This window comes from Contarinia nasturtii, unplaced genomic scaffold (genome assembly GCF_009176525.2).
Source record: "Contarinia nasturtii isolate CC-2019 unplaced genomic scaffold, AAFC_CNas_1.1 Cnas_scaffold_285, whole genome shotgun sequence".
Lineage (NCBI taxonomy): Eukaryota > Metazoa > Arthropoda > Insecta > Diptera > Cecidomyiidae > Contarinia > Contarinia nasturtii.
The window spans coordinates 6013213-6035290 of record NW_022197640.1 but is presented as its reverse complement, the minus strand read 5'-3'; the positions used below and the strand labels follow the sequence as shown (position 1 = coordinate 6035290).

Here is a 22078-nt window from a genome sequence, read left to right as displayed (position 1 = left end):
ACATCAACCGACTGACACCACTATTTCGATTGTGTTTATCATTTTTCGTGCAAAATATACATTAGCATCCGATGAAAAATTCATCGTTCGTCTACTAGTTAACTTATATGTTTGGCACAGATGAACGGTAGAGAATGAATTTGAGGAAAAATAGAGTTGAGAAGATGATATTTTTGATCATTTCCACTTTTATTCTCAGCAAATCAGTTATGTTATGAACAACATTCGGAATGACTTCGTTATCATTTTTGATAAATTTTATGATTCAAAACAAGTTGGCCACCGTTTCAGCGATAGAATAACAGAATATTCGGAATTAACTTATCAAACAAGAATATCACTTTTTCCCCAAACTCAGAAATGTGTCAGAAACTTTGTTCCACTGACATATTCTGAATGGTATAAAATGCTTGCAAAAAGTTGCCATCAACTTTGCATGTCATTCAGCATGGCAACGAATAAATTCCAAAGTGCATGTATCAGACAGGTCAGATTGTTTGCAACAACCATCAGAAAGTATATTTAAAGCAATGAGCTCACTTGATTAAAACAATTTTATCAGAGAGAGAAAAAATATCATATTTATTGGGAAAAAATGGTATAAATTACTTCTTTTGAATGTGATAAAAATAATGTGTGCACATTTCAATTATTATAATTGAAATTCATCCCCTGTGGCTGGGCAATTGATTTTATCCAAACTGATTTTCTTTAACAAAGAGTGACTTTGGGACCGAAATGAATAATTAATTTCAGGTTCGCAACAAAAAAAAAACACGAGCAAATCAATTTGGTTGCTATAGAAAAAAAAAAACAACAATGCAAAATAAAAACTGGTGAAAAAATCTGGTGATGTGTGTTTGGTTCATTGTTGGTCAAAAATACATTACGGTAGCACAAAAGAGTAAAAACGATTGCCATAATACGGATAAATGCATTTTTAATAGTTTTTTGTGACATTCAATTTTATTTACGTTAGTTATTTTGCGCATCGTTTATGACGTCTACTTCGGTATATGCGCGTGTGTTTATGGCATTTTGTTTTCATTTTGCTATGAAAAAACAATCATCCGCATTTAAATTGGCCATATTTTGTGATTTATTTTCGCATTTTAAATTTGAAAATCAATATTGAGTACGCCAAAGATTTGTAAACGCCTAAATCAAGTGAGAAAAAAATGATGAAAATGCTTAACAATGAATGAAGAAAAAGAAACACGTCTGCAGCACAAGGTCGAAAAACAATGAATTCAAATGCATTCTGATGATTTCGAAAACGGAAAAATTATTAATACGGTCAGCACAGTGTGTGGTGTCTGTATGTGTGTGCGTGCGATTTTTTTGTTAGTATTTTCTTTATTAAGTAGTTGTTTGGTCATTGAGACGGCGTCTGAAGAGAATTTTTAATCGACAACCGAACAACAACAGTAGCAACTGCCAAAAACAACCAAAGTGACACAAATATTCTTGAGCATGGGGCAATAAAACCTTTGTACACATAATCAATTTGCAATTTTGTGATCGCGTTTATGGATGTGGCATGCCAATTAAATGTAGCGAATATAGTGTTGTGCAATGTCGATTTTCACAGAGAGAAAGAGAGAAACGACAACAACGACATATTGACGTGCGTGTACGTTTGTTATGGCGAGACATCGATTCAAACAAGGTAAAAATGATACGGATTTAAGAGATTCGTCGTAGCTGTTCAATTTGTACACAATGGCAAACATCATCCATTATCATATGCTGCACGAACATAGAAGAAAATCGTTGGTAGACACAACGATTCAACAGTTTTTTTTTTTTTCGTTTTCAAAGTTGTGGGCAAAATTGTGTGATGTTTTTTTTTTTGTTTCGCTTGCAATTGAAAATTCTACGAGAAAATGTTATAGCTAAAAATGAGTTGTATCAATTGAATTGCAATTAGCAGATAAATGGGCTTTGAACATGAAAATAAATAATTATCTGTGCGGCAAATCACAAACAAGCGATTCATAGTCGAAGAGACGGCTACGTGACATAATCTCTCAATCATATTCACTTTCCTTAAAAAGGAATGCATATTTCCGGGGCATTAAATATTCTTCATTCATTCACTATCGTTTTTCAATATTATTTATTTATCACGTTTGCAAATCACATTTATAATTATTACAGCCAATTCAACGATGAATCACGCACATTCATTTTATTTAATATTAGAATCGACTTTGCTTCATTTTGATGTTTGTTTTGAATAGAGATTGAGACTCTCCTATTGAATTCTAATTCGTTTCGACATAATTACGAGCAAAATAAATCGCAAATCGCACATCATGAATGGCGCTCCATATGATCCATCGGATGGTGTCTGACAACAGGCGCGCACCGAATATTTTATTATTATCATTTGAAAAATATGGCGAGTGTTGTTGCTATTTCTATCCAAGTTTCCAGTTTTCTATCCAAATAGCACATTTGAATGTTCGGCTACGACGTTTTGCATGAGACAGGTTTTTGAAAGTAATTACTGTACAAGTAAAATCTTGACGTTTCGAGTTGGTTTCGTTTCGTTTGAAAATTCGAGAAAGGAAAGAAGCATTGTGTCTATGCACATATTTTATTACTGCATTCTCGATATTGTGCGCACCACTGAATTAAACAAATGTTCCAAGTTGAAATTGTAAATAGTTGCAATGAAGTTGCTGGCACTTGTAGATGTCTGAATGTATGCGTGGGAGTAATTTTGTGCATCAATTTCGAAACGAATTGTGCGTTTGAATAGGGGACGAAATATGAGCAACAAAAGTGGTGTACTCGAACATCGGCGAAATGAAGGAGGGAGAGAAAAATGTCTCTTTTATTAACACACAAAACGCGATGATGTGCTGTCTGAGCTGAGTTTCAATCGCATAAGATGGGTGTGCACGTGGAAAACCGTTTTCTGAAATGGAAAATAACTGATGCCATATAAGATGAAATCGGTTGACGATACTTAAGAATTTCCAATTTCACCTAAATAGCGAGAAAAGTTGATGCTTCTGCCGCTATGACGACTGAACATCTTTAAAGTATTTATTCATTAAAAGCCGCAACTGCATTTTTCACACGTTCACACAACTAAAAATGGAAAACCCCATGTTGATGCGATTTATTTATTTTTTTCTATCTTTCTTTTTGTTGCTCTTCGTTTTGTGCAACACATTTCCCTTGTTTCGATTGAATCAGTATCGGGCGGCATTATCTACACAAAAACCAACCGAGACAACATATATGGATATACAATCAAATATCAAGCTGCATTAGGGCCATTCATTTATTCGATTTTATGCGATTTCTTGTTTCTTATTGTGAGTCGAAATAGATTCTGGAGTACTAAGAAAACCAATCGATAGAATGCTGTCGGCAAATATTTGTTGCACTCTCTTGTCGGATTTTCGTGCAAGTTTTGTGAGGACATTTGCTCTAAACCCCATTCAAGTGAAATGAAGCCATGAGTGAATGAGCCATACAACGCCAAACTATATTTAAAACATTTCAATCAATGATGCACACATTGCATCGACTTTTCCAACCATTGATAATAGGATTTAGTTTAAATATATGTTCGACAAGAAAAAAAATTGCTTCGATATGCAATATTCTTCTCTTTCATATTATGATTTATGAATCACTCTGCACAATGTATTGGTTTCTTCCCATCATGTTTGTTGACCAGGGCATGAGAAATAATAAATGGATGCATATATGTAAGCAAGACAAACAGTTTTCCAAACCATGTACGCTGGATAGAAATATTGAATTGGGAAAGTAGCTGCCAAATTGGCTAAAACAAAACCTTTTCTTGGTCTAAGCTTGTCTGTGTTGCGGTTCGTTTCAAGAATTTTTTCCAAAAATCTATCAAAATCTCTAGTATATACATTATTGATTTTTTTTTCTTTGCATTCAAATTGGTTAACTTCACTGCATCAACAACAATGGCTGTTGTTTGGTCCTTTGGGTCGACACAAGTACATATATATAAATTGTTCTTTTTTTATTGCGGCGATATTTCGATTCGGTGTGCACCCTCCGTTGTTATCGTTAAAATTAAACAGTTCCATGTAGATGAATATAATTGGTATTAGTGAAGCGAAGGGTGCACTTGTCATTGAAATATGTAGCAGGATGTGTGTATGTGAAACATTTCGGATGTGTTTTGACGACGATATTTCCAAGAAAAAGTTTGACTCAGTCTCAACATTTATGCGAATGCATAAAAACGTTCACACAGCCCAGGAAAACCATCATCATATTTCGATGCAAACATTTTGAATGATTCATCGTACATATACGTGCGAAATGATGGTGCTATAACCATCAAACATAAATACAAAAGATTAAGCCGAAATTAATATTTTGTTTTCACATAAAAAAATATACAATAAAAATTCCGGTTTTCGTGTATTTGCAGAAATTGAATTTTATGGTCTGTCCACTGCTTAAACAAACTTTAGTAATCTGCAGACTAAGTCTTTGATACAAAAACGGACAGATTTGCATTTATTCACACAGAAAGAAGAAAAATTATGACAATTTGCGAACAAGTGAGATTTTTGTATCTCTTTTTATCTCTGCCTGTGTCTCGTATGAATTTTAAGTTAATAACTTTTGTTTTATCAAAAATTATGCGAAAAAAATAATTTAAGACGAAACTCGATGGCGACTAAAATGGTTGGTTTTTGCGTTCACGTTGGATTATTTGAAAAAAAAAAGCATATTCAGTGCTTCACCTATGCATTTTGGCCAATAGCCAATAGTCAATATTTGGTATATCTCAATATTTTTTTTATCTGTTTGGTATTGCTTCAAAAGGAAACCAGCAATTTGAAGAACATTGTGTCTGCTGCAAAAAAAAAAACCACCAAAAAAATAAAAGAAGCGGTAAAGTTCAAACATGCATACACAAGTTGGTTCCATTGAATTGGCCAAACGAAACAGGTTTTTGGCAAATGTGCGAGGCACATATTGGAGTAGCCGTTGCCGCGATAAAAACCAAAACAAATTTGTAACATATATCGCATGATTGAGTCAAACGAGAGAGAATAAAACCAACGCATGTTATTTATGTCACGATAAATTCATTTGATATATCCGAAATGATTAAATTGTGCTTGCAATGGCATTTCTATTTTGGCAAACGGTATACATTTTCGTATCTCTGATGCACAATTTTCTTTCTATATTGGTTACTATACCAGAAAAGAAACCGATCAATTTTCTTCCAACAAAATCGAATATCTACTTCGTTTGTGTAAAAATCGACAATAAAAATGTGCGTATCCGTTTCGAATTAGGTGGGCGCATCATAGAATGCATTCGTTGAAATATAGTTTTGGTATAAGCTATCGGGTAATCAATCGATTTTCTTATCAGTTTTATGGCCTTATATTCTAACTGTAGTACAACATTCTATAGAGTTGTTGCAATGTATGTATATATGTGTGTGTTTGTTTAGTAGAACATCATCGCATGTAGTGACAAAAATGTGTGGTCGATTCAAGAGGCAATAAAACTTTTGACCGAAACTAAAACCAGTTTCCTAGTGTGGAGAGAATATCATCATGTTTATTGAAGCGTTTTCTTGCTTGATATGGTATATGCACTCTGCAAACATACACGCAACACACATACATACACATATAATTTTATAATCACATCATCGATGGTTTAAATGCAGCCACACAAAACAATTCAAGTGAATCAGCAAAAATTGTAAGCAAAATCCAATTCATGTGATTGCCCTTATAGATAGAACAATTTAGCGATGCAACCAGCCAACAATATGAAATCAAAAAGTGTATGGCGGCCAAAAGAATAGGATATACGTTGCATGTAAACCGAGGTATTTATGATAGTTAAGTTTTTGACTTTGGTCCTTGTCTTTTATGTGATAATAAATGAAACTTGTATGCAATGCACACGTTTACATTGTCGTCGATTGCAACGTTGTAAAATTGTCATAATTTTTTTTTTCGTTTCGAAAGAAGCAAGCAACGCTCCGAAATTTGTGCAATGTGAAACAAACACAAACTTTTGGCCTTAATCAAAACGACACACGATCACAAAATGTGTTTTTATAAAGTTGTAAAGAAATTGAACGAGTTATTTGGTGAATGGCGACTTTTTGACTAGACAACATTCATCTATACATAGTTTGTTCTTTTTTCGTAATGCTTCTTCTCATTTTCTCTGGCCGCAGAGTTTTGCATTATTCGTTTTCTTTCTCATCTAGATGAGGATGCTGATGGAATTTATTGAGCAAAATATTGCATATAATTTCCAGAATTTCATCGTTCAAAGTGCCATGTCTGCCGACACACACACACACCACAGAGAGATGTATCGAGCAAAAAAAACAAAACAAAACAAAAGCAGAATAAATTACAAATGTGTGTTTCGAGAAGTGAAATGAATATTATTCGAAAATTATATGGGTAATTTATCGTAGAAACTATCAAAAATATGTTCTATTGGCACAAACATATGTGAAAATAGAACGAAAACCGTATGTTTTGAATGAAAAATTTCCACCAATCACCATATCTTTCACACATTTTTTTTCTTTATTCCATTTAGTTTATAGTTGGCGTTGGCACATTGTTGCTTTGACAAAAACAAAAAAAAAATTGGCATTAAAAAAGGGCCAAAAAACGTCTTTTGAACACATCGAACGACAAAAATAACGAAACGATAAGAAAAAAGAGCAAAAATGTTGTTACCTGGAATATCATGTAGCCGGAATCGTACATCCAGAAATCTTCAGGAGTATGGCCTGGTTTGCTCAATTGTATCGCCAAACAGTGTTGCAATATCAATCGACATCGCTGCGATGTGCCCGGTGATTTTGTGCCCATTTGGATGATATCGATTAAATTGGATGCACACAAATAATTTCGTTACTTAATTCAATTCGATGTTTTTGGCAGAGGTGCGCGCGCGAATGCACCGCTCGAATTGATGATTTTGGTTGAACTGACACTGTTTTCTCTCTCTTTCTCTGTCCCTGGTTCACTTATTCGTACGTATGTAATAAATGACACACACATACATACACAAGTCGTCTACACACAAACACACACACACACACACTCCGTTCTGTTGATTGGTTTATACTTTCAGTTGTTCAGATCCAAGATGTGCGCGCGATATGAGAGTGTTTTCACGCTGGTTTCATTGTCATTACTGAAATAAAGGCAAAGAAAAAAAAGAATACAAATATTAGCGTTTAGCAAATAAAGCAAGGTCTGCGTATCTATTTTATACAACATACACACGCGCATATGACTTACACACACGGCGAGAGGGAGAGAGAAAAGAGACGACGCGATAAAAGCGAGAGGAAGACACACAGCAAAGAATATTATGACAAAAGTAGAAAAGGTAAATAAATGTATATATATAAATAACCAAATGACTTTTGCTAATTTGTTCATTTTCGTCCAAAAAAACAGCACTAGCATCTTATCAAGCACGTTTCCGTCGAAATGGTTTTGTAAATTCGGTATAATCAAGGGGAAAAAATATTCGCTGTTTTTTTTGTGTGTTCGGGATTTCTTCGTAATCGTCATTCATTTATATTTTTCGCTTTTTCATACACCGCAATGTTTGCAGTTCGGTTCAAAGTGTTTTGGATAGCAATTGTCTGCTTAAAAAACCATAAACAACTGGTTTAAACTCACATCAATTCTCTTTCTCTCTTTTACACTCTTTTATTCCATTTTAATTAATATCGAGCAATATTTTAAAAGATATTTTTTTTTTTTTTTTTTTTTTTCAATTTATCACCACGGGAATCAATGATAACTGTTTAAAGACATTATGCAAATCAATCCATGGTGAAAAGAACCAAACAATTGACATCGAATGAATGAGCAAAACAGAACAAGACATTTGAAAGAGAAGAAACAGCGAAAAACAAACACATTCACACGACTGTGACGTCATTTTAGTGCAAACAATTTAATCAACACTGACATTATTATTCGTCAACAGTCGCAGAAATATATAATTAATTTTGTGCGTACTGAAAATGTTAATGTGCAGATATTTTGGCGTTCGTACGATTGAACAAAACGATCGAACATGGAAAGTGATGTGTACACATGGAGATTCACCAAGATGAATCAACTGTATTCCCATTCCTTCTGCGGATCGATAAGTCATTGTCTTTAATTCTTTATAAAAAAAAAGAGAAGAAGACTTGTTCTCGAAACGAGTTTTATTCGTGACTTAAGCATCGACAGCAGAAGCCGGTAAACGTATAATATCCCATCTTTATTGGGGTAAAAGTAAATGCTTTGCTTCCTGAATGGCGAAGAACATCACTCATCTTTTAGTTCTTTCTCTTTTTTGCATGTTGTTATTTGTTTTACGATTATTATGACGCAGCGGCTAATTTTATACGCGATTTTTTCCATCATAAATTGAAAGATTGTAAAAAATGCAAATTTCCTGTTCTAGTTGATCCGAATACCTGTAGTTCAATCAATTTCTATTCGACATTAAAAGCAATGGGTGAGGTACTATAACTGAAAATATGCGTGCGTTTTGCATTTAGATTGTTGAGATTTTTCAAGGTTTTCACCATTTTTCTACATCAAGATGCAGAATGTGCATAAAGATTTATTAACTCAGTGTATCGGCCACGATTACATAATTGGAAATTGAATGGCATATAAATTACGCTCGAACACACCCGAGCGAAGACCTGTGTGTATATATGTTGATGGCAAAAATCAATATATATTTTTTATGAACGAAACAAAACTTAAAGTTCAACTGTGTGTATTTTTTTTATGAGGTGCACACTATTTGCGATCGAATGGAATGCGATCGAATGCATAATATCCAAATCAGAGTTCGGAAACAGGTGCTCACCAAATGCATTAAGAGAGTTTATCATTTCGTTAGATGCCATGTAATGATTGCACTGTAATTCGATATATCGGACAGTTTTATTTTGAAAAAACAACTATATGGTGCCCATTTTGGTCGATAAAATCTGTGCAAATATCACCGATAAATAAAATCGCGCATTGGAAACGATTGAAAAAAAAAGTATGTAGAAACATTGTTTGTTCGAATTTATGCTTGCGGATAAAACAAAAACTTGAAAAACTATTTTTAGCGCTTTCAATTTGGAATTGGTTGAGTTTTGTGCGTGTGACTCTATCGTTTGACCACATTGCACGTGCATTTTTCATGTTTTTGGTACATTGTCACTTTGCGGTAAAACCGTCAATTTTGTTGTGCCTACATGCATTTCAACTCTCGTTGCCAGGTATATTTTCTTCTCTCTCTCTCTCTCTCTCTCTCTCTCTATGCCGCGCTCGCTGAAAAAGCTGCTCTCGGAACAAGAACAAACTTGCAACCTGTTCAACATCTTGTTGCACATGTCTTACATATTTCGTTGTGACTCTCTACTCTCTCGCCTTATAATAATTCTTTCGGTGTTTGATTCGTGTATGGATACTTTTATTGGAATTGTCGATTACGAATCAAAGCAATTATTAAGCGACAAATAAAAAACAGAATGATCATTGCACCAAAAAGAATGTGATCAGGTACAATAAAACCGAATCATTATTCCGAGAGTGACGAGACGGCAAAAAAAAAAATATTCATACGCTTATATCTCTTTCTCTCGCGGGCGCACACATTAGCCAAACTATGTGTCACAACAAAAATTCAGTGCAACCTACTGATACTGCAATATCATTTGGCATACATGAGAATTGGCGTAGGCATTTATAGATTTTGGCGGATTTTCTAAATGTTTGGCCGTTAAAATGAAAAATTGAAATGAGAAGCAATATGACATAAAATGTATGTGTTTCAAACAAAATATACCTAATGATTCTTTTTTTTTGTTTCTAGTTTGCGCAACATATATTCGGGCTTGTTTATGTCGATAAAATAAAAAATTAAAATAAAGCACTGTGCTTGCTAAGAAAATATGAAAATTGCGTTTAAACCGAAATCGAATTGTATATTCAATATGAAAGTTATTCGCTTGCATTTCACAACGATTGAAACGGGCGAACACAATCATTCCATGCACTCCATATGTGTGAACAACCATTTACCCAGAGTGCAGAATATGCGCTCAGATTAGGAGAAATATTATGCGATGAAATTAATTTGCTTATGCTTGTCGTTATCAATCACTATCGCAATTTCTGAACACACACTTGCACTGGCATTGCCATTCACCATATCGCTTTTCGAGAGAGAGAAACACACACACACACACACACACACACACACACACTCACTTCGCTGACGAAAAAACTTGTTCGTCATTTTGTCTGTGTTTACTCGTTCACTTAATATCGACCAACTCGTGGACGGTTATTTCGACAAATTTGAGCACAATTCAAATTTTATAGTTGATTTAATATGAGCGGACGCCATGTTGTAAGAGAAAAAAAATGAGTATTGGTTCCGATTCGAAATGTGCCATTAGAAAATGTGTATAGTCGGAGATGTATTGGTGATTTTAATAAATTTGTTTATGGCATGAAAATATTAGCGATGTGACAAGTAACATGTAACCAAATTCATATCCATATCGAACGTGAAAGGAATGCATTCTATTTGGTATCTGTCTATATGATAATAATTCGTTGCGCTTATAAATTTAAGAGTCTCATTGCTTTGTATCGAAACGTGTTTAATGCACTTGGCGAACAGAAAAAAGGAACTTGTTGATATTGTCCAGTGAATAGGAAGTGATCGCATGCATTGTAGAGTAATAATTGGTGCGCAAATGCAACGACAACAACGACGGCAACAATAATCAATGTTCGTGATTTGTTGATATTTGCCTTCGAGCCGTGACTGAAACTGTTTCGGACTTCGCATCTCATACATCACGGTCCCATATCTCTTCATCTCTTACTCTTTCTCTTTTTATCTCTTGGTGAATTTTCGTCGCCCCATTATTCCTTGCAAGAGAGTAAAGTGTACAGCTGTCGGCGAAAGAAATCTGTCAAGCACATGAAAGTTGAAAATGGCATGGATAATTGAATTACATTCGCAATTAACCGCGTACAACCAAGCAGCAAGGTGAGACTTGCTATTATTATTCATGCAAGCGCATGGATAAAAATCCACGTGAGAGGACAACAAATGGGTCTGTTCACATTTAATGATTGATCATTTATCCAGATCGGTGTACATTGTACACACACACACACACACACACACACGTGCAGAACATCGAGAGCGAGAGAGAAAGATAGATTCATAAACAGTGCATGTTAAATGGGACACAAACCAAAGTCCATCCATTGGAAAAATCCATTTTCATTTTTCATAGTTGTTCATTTGTTTTGTTGATTTGTGAAAGAGAGTGAGAGCGTATCGTGAGGCGGTGTCGACCAAATAACTATTTTGATCCCATAAATCAATTGTAATCGATTAAAGACCGTGGAAGAGAGACAAAGAAGAAGAAGAAGAAGAAAAAAACTCTCACTAAGGACTTATGGGCGGCCAGTGAAATGTAATAAAATCATTGAAAGCGAATACACGATTATCAAACGTTTTATTTACGAAACATCGTGAGAAATATTTGATAATTTTGTATTGAAAATTGAATGCCGCTCACGGTTCGAATGGTAGAGTTAATTGACTGGTAGGGATTGCGATTAAGTTAACAAGCATTACTGCAATTGATGCATTTCAAATGAAAATGTCAATATGCATCATGTATCCGACACTATCCAGCTACCAACGGTCAAACGCACACACACAAAATGCGCATGCAAACGATTTTCATCGTCACTGGCATCACAGACGAAACAAATTAATCGGCCACTTTACGTTTATCCAACCGGAATTTTGAATATGCAGATTCACAGTGCAAAAGGTAAATCGGTACATGTATTTCAATCTAATGTCACAAATCGCTAAGCAAAATTGATAATTAATTTCTTTACGTAAGCGAAATGCCATCATCGTCGCCGTCGTCGTCATCAATATTTTTTTTTGCATTGATTGTTTGTTTTGTGCACGCATTTCAAATAATCAATAACATAATTAACGATCGAAACAGGAAATGAATTATTGGAAAATTGCACATACATGCACAAAACGGTCAATTATTATTATGTGGTGCCAATGCATGGCCACAAAATTATTTGAATGAATGGTACCAACGATGCAATCGAATAGAAAAAAGTCACCGAACGAACAAACAGGAATCCCTCAAACAATGAATGGCATCACATAGTTTTCCAAGCATTGCACATTGAATAAATAACGGTTGTTTGTTTTGATAGTTTTTCACTGCAATCTCTTTCATATATTGTCACTCATTAGTTGGCCACTGACGTTGGTTCTTCTCGATTATTGGTCGAAACAAAATTGTTTTTGACATCACAAAATATTCGCGTATATTTTTTTTCCTTTTCTCTCTTTCTATTTTTCCGTAAGACAAGTAGTTTCATGAGAAGCGACCACTCGAAACCACTCGCAAACGGTTCAAAATGTGTTCAAATTGAAGTGGTTGTTGACCAAACAACACATACTCTATATGAATGACGCTGTACTTGATCGTTTTGCATTCGAGAGAAAAGAAGAGGAAAGGAAAAATAAACGAATTAATTGCATTTGACGCGAGTGTCAGTCTGAGAGGTAAACGATGAGAGTTTTCATAAATAGTCAACCACAAGAATTTGATAATAAAAAAGGCATGGATTCGGACAATGTAGATGTAGACATTTCGAGGGAATAATTAACAATGGCCATGATTATAAAATTAAATGGTGATTATAAATTTTGTCTCCTCGTCAAGTGTATGTGTGACTGGGAAAAAATCTGTTTCGTTGCGATTGCAGTCGACGCGACATGTAAGAAAGTGAAAATATGCAACATTTGATGTAAGCACAGCCCAATTCGGATGGAAAGTTGAGAAAAAAAATGAAAATTAATGAATCGAAATGAAAACAGAAGAAAATAAAAATGGCCTTTTATAAATGACAACAGCGCTTGATAACAATTATTGCATTTAATTACACACATTTCAGTGTGTTCACAGCCGGGCGATGCCCCGATTCGATGGCAAAAAAATAGAGTTTACATTCAAATAAATCAGTTCAAGTGAATGGGATTTTTCTGTATTGCTACAATGATAAACCGTTGTTTGTCGAACTCAAGATGCAATTCAAAAAAAAAAAAAACAAATTTGCTGCCAAAATTCCATTTTTAGACATTCCTTTCAGAGAGACCCCAAAAAAAGATTTCGATTTTCTTTCACATGACAGATTTTCATCTCTTATCCGAATCGCATCAAATCTTAATGGATGACAAAAGATGCATTTTTTCCTTTCTTTTGCACAAAAAAAAAAATCAAATTAACTTTTCATCTGCTAAAAGCAAAAGACACGATTGCAGATGAAATCATCGCTCAATGTTGATGTTATTGTTTTCTTTTTATCGATGTAATGGGGAGCATCAAATATGTATTGATGAAAAATTCACAAGCAACGATGTCTCATTATATATACAGAGCGCATGTTTGTGCTGTTTTCTTGTTGTTTATTGTGACAGAATGCAGACGATGCAAGAAAGGAAATGACACGATAAACATGCATCTGCAATTGTGTGTTTGTCGTGCGCAGAAGCCAACTGTTGTTTGTACCATAATCAAACGCACTATTTTTTTTCTCTTCTTGTGTACTGAGACTACTGAAAATCATCACGATCAGATGATGTGTGTACAGTTCACAGACTTTAGTGCACCAACATAAATTAGCGGTAAATAAGTTTGAAACTTGAACGGCACCATCAACACAGAAGATGGAGTGTTTCGCGTGTGTGTGTGTTTTGTTTTATTTCTTCTTTCATTTGATTCAAAAAAGGACGATGAGCAAAATCTGCCAATGTTGTACAAATGTAAACATCAACAAATTGAATGACAAAAGAACACACAATATTATGATGCCAGAAATGATGAAATGCAATTATAAAAATAACAAACACATCGTGATGCTACCAAATGCAATAAACATGATCGCAAATAAACCGCCGAGAAGAGTGAAACAGCGAGAACAACGAGAAACAACAACAAAAAAAAAATGAAAAGTCAAAGAAATCGATCGATTCGCATTTGGTTTGCGGCTGTTTTGTTTTTCTTCTTTTTCTACTTCTTCTTAGTTTTTATCGACTTTTGTCGATATGTTTTCTGCGCGCACATTCACCAGTGCGACCTTCCACAGATGGTCATTTGACGGCAACTTTCTTCAATGCAATTCGTTTAGTTTTGTGCGTTTTACCAGTGATCTCTCTCTCTCTCTCTCCCTCTCTGTTTATATTGGCCGCATAAGACGAATTATTTGCACATTGAAAAACTAAATCAACGAACACACAAAACAAAAATAAACAAACGTTCAACGAGATTTACTTCAACATATTTTCCACTTAATAATGCGCTAAACGATGCAACCATAGATAAAAAAAATATTTTTACCATAGAAAAATAATCGTACACACGGTCTTGGACCGTGCAATCTTTAAAGCAACGATTTTGTTGCGTTCACGCCACGCAATTCCCATGCGAATTTTAATATTGGTGTGGCGCGCATTTAAAGATATATTACTGGATTTGTGCGAGACAGAAACAGCTCTACACATCCATTTATGTGTTGTATAGCATTGGCATCGATGGTGCCACAGTACATGATGTGTCGATGTAGATCGGTTCACACTGATCGAAAATTGTGGAGAATTAAAAACGTACCTAATCATATCGACCGTTCACATACAATGTGTGCACTGTGCACACCATTATCTCAATGTAAATAAAATATGCTATGCTATAGTTTAATATTGAAATTTTTCGTGCATAAACTGTGCTTTTACTCGAGCCAATCTGAATGCATGCACCCAACGCGTCTAAACTCTTTAATAAATACGCGATAACGTGTTATGCGATGGCCATTTTCTCCGTTTTCGTACGTTCACAATGAAAAAAATCACCATTCACACCGGGGCAACTTACAGTAATTGTTATAAGGTAAATAAACGTCGAGTGCATTAAAATGCTAAAAATGAAGTGAAATGATGCATGGTTTCTTAAACAATTTCTGCATTGCAAGTTTGTTTGCGAACATTGAAAGAGTTGTGTCCTGCCCCATTGCGATAACCATAGAAAATCTTTCGATCAAAAACCGAAATCTTTGTGGCCGTTGTGATTTCAGTCTGTCTGTCTTTTTCTATCTCTATCTGTCTTTGTCGGTGTCTCTTTCTTGCTTATTTTCGTTTTCATTTACATCAAAATCCCTGGAAACCAACGGTTTTTCTTATTGCAAAGAACTCACGCACGCCGCATTAATTGGCGAAAGCATGTGGAAGCGGTGGCCGGCTCTCTTGATTAACTCAAATTAAAATGATATATTCGTACATCAAGCGAAACCGATGGCTTTGGCTTTTTATTTTGAAGTGTACATTTTTACTGGTATTTTAACTTTGCGTCATTGTTTTATCGCCCGATAATCGTGGCATGGCATTCAATTGGATGGTGGCCATATTGGCGCATTTCTTTATAGTATATACTGTGTCGGCTCGATGCGTATCGAAAAGGGATTGCAACATTCAAAACAAAAACCGATCACACTCACATAATTGAGTGCATTTTCTTTTCCTGTATACAGATTGCCTTAATCGGGCGTCACACATAATTTATGAGCATTAAAGATGAGGCCATTTCACGAACGGCTAGCCACACACTCTCTCTCTCTCTCTGTCTGTCTCTGCACAATAAGACACATTTATCGCATCTCTTACTTCAATTTAGTTTCAAGTTGTAATCATTGATTTTCAATGTACGCGATCCGAAGCCTTTTCATCGGCAATTAGCCAAACAACAAAAGTCCATGATCACGGCTTAATTAATTTTGTTCTCATGCAATATTTCCATTTCTTTTTTCTTTTTGTTTTTCGTTTTGTTCACGATACACCGCCGGGGAAGAAATTTATTTTTGTTTTTATTACGGGCAAAATTTGGCCGGTTTTATTTGTAAAATATATTTTGCAAGACAAGCGATAACGAATAAACTTTTTTTTTCTCCGTATTTTCCTGATATCGTGCGGTCTATTTCTTTTTTCGTTTTATTTATTTTCTCTTCAAATGAAATGTAACAAAATTCACAGTGACTGGAAATGACGGAAAACGAGTCGTTTACCAAAAAAAGCAAAGCATTAACGGTAAAACATGTCTCGTCTTGGCATTACCATTAGATTGTGACAGGCGCGTAAAATATCCGTAAAAGAAATTAGAAAGAGATGAAAAATAAAAACAAATAATACATTTTAATTGTCGTGTGAAAACCATATGAGTTACTCGAGCAAAATATAATTCGTACTAGAATTAAATATCAAAGAAGGCGCGTCCAATCATTGTCATACACAGAATCTTGCACTTATGTGCACACGAACGCTAATCAATTGACATGCGATTGTGCGCGTGTGCGCTCACACACATATACAATCTCTCTTCTCATCCGTATTTTCTTCCTTTTCAAGTATGGCTGTTTCTAAGTGTAATTATTGTCACGATTTCAATCTTATCAACATTTCTCTCTCTCTCTCACTGTGAGCGTGTGTGAGTGTATCTGTTTTTCTTAATTGCATCGGTTGTGACTTCAGACACTTGCCAATAAACTTATGCGCACAGCCAATGCAGCCACACAATTTCATTCGAAAATGCAAATCTCGTGCAGTAAATTTGTCATGTTTGTTCACATGAGATGGTGAAAAAGGGGAGAAAAAGAGCGAAAAAAATAAATAAATCCATGACTGTGGTAATTTTCAAGTGACACAAAAATGTTCGTCTAATGACATTTTTTTGTGAACATGTGTGCCGTTCATTTTGTCATCGACATGAATATTGACGTAAATTACCAGATGATTGAATCTTGAGCGCACATACGACATGCATACACTGATTGATCATTCGACGTGAGTGATAAAATGTGATCGTGTGAACTGTGTGCAAATGTTACCACTTCAAGTGATTTTCGTTTATTAAAAGATTCCATTCCATGTATCCTTTTGGTATGGCTGGACCACGATGTTGAATGATCATACAATGAAATTTATGATCCATTTGTGGTAAGTAAATACATAAACCGTTGAGCACTTGAACTTAGCGCCACAACGCCAAACCAATTTCGAGAGAACGACAGAGAGTGTGAGAGAGAAAGGGTCAATAATGTAAATTAAATTTAATTGAGTTAAAGCGATTGGCATGCTTGTTGAATGCCATAAATAAATTGAGTATACCAGAAACGATCATAAGATTGTGTGAGGCCACACGAAAAACCAAAACACAGTTAATCATGTTTTTTGAATTAAAAAAAAAGACAAAGAAAACAAACGCAGTTGATTTTTTTTTTTTTGTGTTCACTATGCAAATGCAATTTTCCGAAGAGCGCGATCAATTGTTGTAGACATGCTACGGCACATAAATGCCGGATTCAAATCAAAGCGAATCTATCGCACATCAATGTGATTTTTATGGCTGCGAATCTTTGTTTATTTCTCTGCATTGATTTATAAGGGAAATTTTGCAAGTAACATTAATGTTTTTCTCTGTGCTTTTTTTATGTTCGTTTGTTTGTTTGTTTTTATTTTTTATTATTTCAATGTTGCATTGATCGTTTTTGAGTTGCAGTGTGTGTGTGTGTGATGTTTGTATAAGATGTTTTGTTTGCATTTTGCGCGCATGCCGTTATGGTTGGCTTTCATCTTCGCTCATTTTAACTTCATCAACAATCAAATTAAACCATAAATCAGCCACCCACCAACCAATCGTAGACACGGTCACACACAGAGAGAAATTGAATGATCAACATGCCGATTGAGAATGGCCTGTGAACATGAACTGAACATGATATACAAATACAAAAACGAGAAGAGTGTTCACAATTCAAATAGAAATTTGATGCAACGGCGGATCTGTTTCTTACCTTCTCTCGCTCTCTCTCTCTCGCTCTTTCTGTCTTTCTTGCACAAACACTAACGATAAAAAAAATGTACGTTAAGCTCTTTCTATAAACCAATTATTCAAGTGAATTGTGGATGCCATAAAGAAAAATCGAATATTGTTTTGTTGTTATTATTGTTACTGCTGCTTTTATTTACTGCGTGTTGTTGACGGTTTCCTTTTTCATTTTGAAATCCCATTGATTGTTTCAATGCCTGTTTTGCATATATCAGATGACAACCGCATCAATGCAATTTTAACTCAACAATACAGTTAGATATGAGAATTCAGAGTGGAAACATGAATTAACATTGGCGTTTTATTTCTTCAGTTTTTTTTTCTGATTTTGTTATTTACCAATTCGGAAACATTCGAAACGAATTCCGACTTTTGTGTTTTTGATCAACATTTTTAAAAGAAAAGCATAGACAATAAATTGTCTCGTTGAGTCTTTGATTTTTGTTTTTTTTTTTTATGTTGTGAAACGTCATACATTATTTGTACAACAATTAGAATTGTTATGATGAAACTTTGTGCAAACTTAAACGATTGTTTGCTATTTATTTTTGCCGCTAGCATAGATAAGATGATAACAAGTACTTAATAATCGTGGCACTGATTTGTTTTCCGCCGAACTCAGTATATTCACGAAATAATATGTAGAGAGAATAGACACTTCCTTTTGGTCGCCATACCTGTTTTGTATGATATTGTAACAATTTTTTTTAAATTTTTCTAGAAGCGGCCGTCCCGACATTGATGCGATCTCAGCATTGTGGAAAAGAGAGAAAAAAAGCACGGAGTAAATTATTGTTTCCGTAGAAAGCAGCTGCAAACGGACGTGGGTATTTTTCGTGAGAAAAATATTCAACTTTGTAATTATATAAAAATGAACACTTCTTTTTTTGCCGGCAATCGGCGAAGAAAACTGGATTTTCATCACAGGAGAAATGTACATACTCAAATAAACAACAGTTCAAATAAGATGCTGTTGCTATGGAACCAATTTGTTAGCCAAATTCTTTGTTGGTATCTTTAAATACCATACAAAAGTTTAAAAAAAAAACGTTGCGATTCTTTTTCATCGAACGTTGACATTTGTCGTTTTTTTCTAACTCTGCCTAATTAACGAATAACAGATTCTAATTAATACAAATACTGATTAGCACCGGAAGATTTGGTTTTTTTCTTCTTTATTTCATTTGTTGTAATTTTAAACCTAATTTGCGGTGCATTTAGAATATAAGAGAATATTGAATCAGCACTATTTGCAATGTAATAATAATTAGCGTAACTTATATTGCTTTTTTCACCCTATGCCGAAACGCTACTGTTTTTTTTAACACCAAACTCTTGTTTGCTTGACGCAAAAAACAAATGCCAATTATTCGTTTTATTCCTCTTCCAATTTATGAATGAAATACGCTTTTCATACGCTGAAAATAACAAAAAAAAAACAACAACCAAACCACAAGAAATACAAAAAGCGTACATGCGAAACAAACAAACCGAGGAGAATAGTTGAAATTTAGTTTAATGTGAACATCTATTTACACAAGTGACCTTGACGACGATTCGACGCCAGTACAAAGGTCATTAAAAAAACACACACACATCTTCACATTGACCGAAACACATTTGTATAAATCGTTTGATACACATCAAAACTTTCCGCATTTTTTTCTCTCTCTTTTTGGATAACATTTTTTTTTCTCGTCTTCGTTTTAATCAGATAGGGATTCGCGTGATAAAATTCAACTAAATTTTACTATCGCAATGGCAATCGAGTCGAAAGATTTGAGTGCTTCTGCTTCCTTGAATGATTGAGAAACATCAAGAATAAGAAAATAAAATAGTTTGAATTTTTCAAATGAAATCTCGTAGCTTAATGTAATTGGTTATCAATTGAAACAAAGAATTGACGAATTGTGACGAATAATTGAAAAGATAATTGAAATGAAGATGACACATACACAAACCAATTGAAAATAATTGATTGAATATGCGTATGTATGTAAACGTTCGTCTCGCAATCGATTCAATTCGATTTTATGTTGAATCAATGAAGCAGAAGAGACAGAAAAAAGCCATATAGTTTATCCATGACGATTTTTAACGACACATTTGAAAAGAATGGCATTGAATAAGTGCTTCATTCATCTTAATGCGAAGAAGGATGGACAGTTCTGTGAATGAATATCCAAAAAGTGCATGACAATGGAGACCAATCAAATGCGTATAATCGCAGACAAAATCAATTATGGAACTCTTTTTTTTACGTACGTTTTGCGTATTCAATTTGTATTTGTGTTTTCTCTCTTTACTTGCTATCGATTTTGAGCGCCCAAATCCCATTACACACAAAATTAATGATTGAGACAGTATTTATTTTGGCATTAAGCGTTTCGTTTTTTTTTTTTGAACTTTTTTTCTGGATATCAATTCAATTCACGTCGAATAGAGAAACACATTTCGATTGGAAGCTATTTCAGAATTTTGTCGCGACAAAACATAACCTTTGGATCAGAATTTTAACGTTTATTCCCCGTAACGATATTGTTTGTCATCATGCGTTTATATGCCCTCCAAAATTCATAGTAAAAAAAGACATTGGCCGAAATCAGCATTAAGCACAGCGAAGAGTGATAAAGTGAGATAGAAATAACGCGAGAAAAATTGTCATAAAAATGACAAAACAAAGCGAAAACGAATTTCAAGATGATCATAACTATTTCATTCGTAAGGTATTATTTGTGTTGTCATTTGTTTGTTTCGTTGAACAATGACTTCGTTTTATGAAGAAGAAAAAAACAAATGTGACGCCAAACACTCTCAAAAAGAGCTCTATATATTTTGTTTTCCTCTTAGCCGAACAATGTAACAATTCGCAAAACACTCATTACCAACAATGCTGACTCATTTACGTTGAAAGTACGTTCTAACTCGATAAGACCGACAAAAATTTGATCATCTTAATGAGATCAATAGCGGATTCGTGATAAATCAATGGATCTTTTCACTGATAATGTGTAACTGATTATGAATCGATTTTATTTATTCGAATAAATTATCCGATCGATCAATTTATAACCGAAAAAATTGGTTCAATTTGTTAATATGCCGCCAATATGATCGAGAAAAAAGAAAGCAAGAAAAAATCATGAAAATGAGAGAGAGAGAGAGAGAGAGAGAGAGAGAGAGAGATAGATAACACAATAGAAATGCCACATGAGAAACCATGTAACAATGTATTGCCACAGCACATTTGATCAGATTACACAGCTAAACATAGGCCATATAAAATTGGTGTACTGAAACTAATAGCATAATTGATTCAAAATTTGGCAATAAAACCGTAGCGGAAAAAAGCTCCACATGGTGCAAAAAATGGAAGTTCACATTGTGTGTAGTGAGAAGAAAAAAGAAGTTACTATGAAGAATTTTAAGTGGATGTGGCATTACTTTGGCCATCGAATGTATGCTTTTTTCCATATGTCGAATTTTCTATTTCCAGTTTCAAGTGATTGTCAAAAATGTGTACTTATAATGAGCATTTTTTTAGTTTGTTTTAAATGCCTGTTTAGATGATTTTACCTTGTATTCATTTATTGTAGCGTTGCGCATTTTTTCTTTTTCGTTTGGTTGCTCAATTATGTGTGTGTTTCGTTTCCCTCTGGTTGGCCAAAGGGTTCAAATTCGTACGTAATTTTTTCAGATTATCCATTTTTGTTGGTATTATGCATAAAGGTCATTGTAAATCCGCCAATTGAATAGGTTTTAAATCAAAATAGCACCAGAAAACCGAGAATTGAGCAAAATTATTGTTACGGAATGACGATCCGTTGAGAAAAAAAACTTCGGTTTTGAAATGAAATCGTTTGATTTTTCGCCACTTTTGACTTTTTTCAGTCAAGTTCACTGCTTCATTTTGAAATCGCTATTTTTTTTCTTTCTTACGCTTAAGCCTAATTTTTCTTTATGATTTCGTTTAATGTTTGCTGATGTTTTTCATTGGCTTTGTTTTATAGCCCGAGATCAATAGCTTGGTTTCCGCATATTGAAAAAAAA

The 22078-nt window shown here is 34.4% G+C and overlaps 1 protein-coding gene across 4 annotated transcripts in view; it reads right to left on the bottom strand.

Moving 5' to 3' along the window:
* The window catches only part of LOC116337654, an 83604-nt gene that overhangs the window by 20850 nt on the left and 40676 nt on the right, over positions 1–22078 (bottom strand). For all 4 annotated transcript variants that reach the window (XM_031762403.1, XM_031762404.1, XM_031762406.1 and 1 more), the window contains one exon: positions 6744–7206. In XM_031762403.1, the coding sequence (XP_031618263.1) occupies positions 6744–6878 (135 nt within the window). In that variant the 5' untranslated portion in view covers positions 6879–7206. The remainder of the gene's footprint in view (positions 1–6743; positions 7207–22078) is intronic.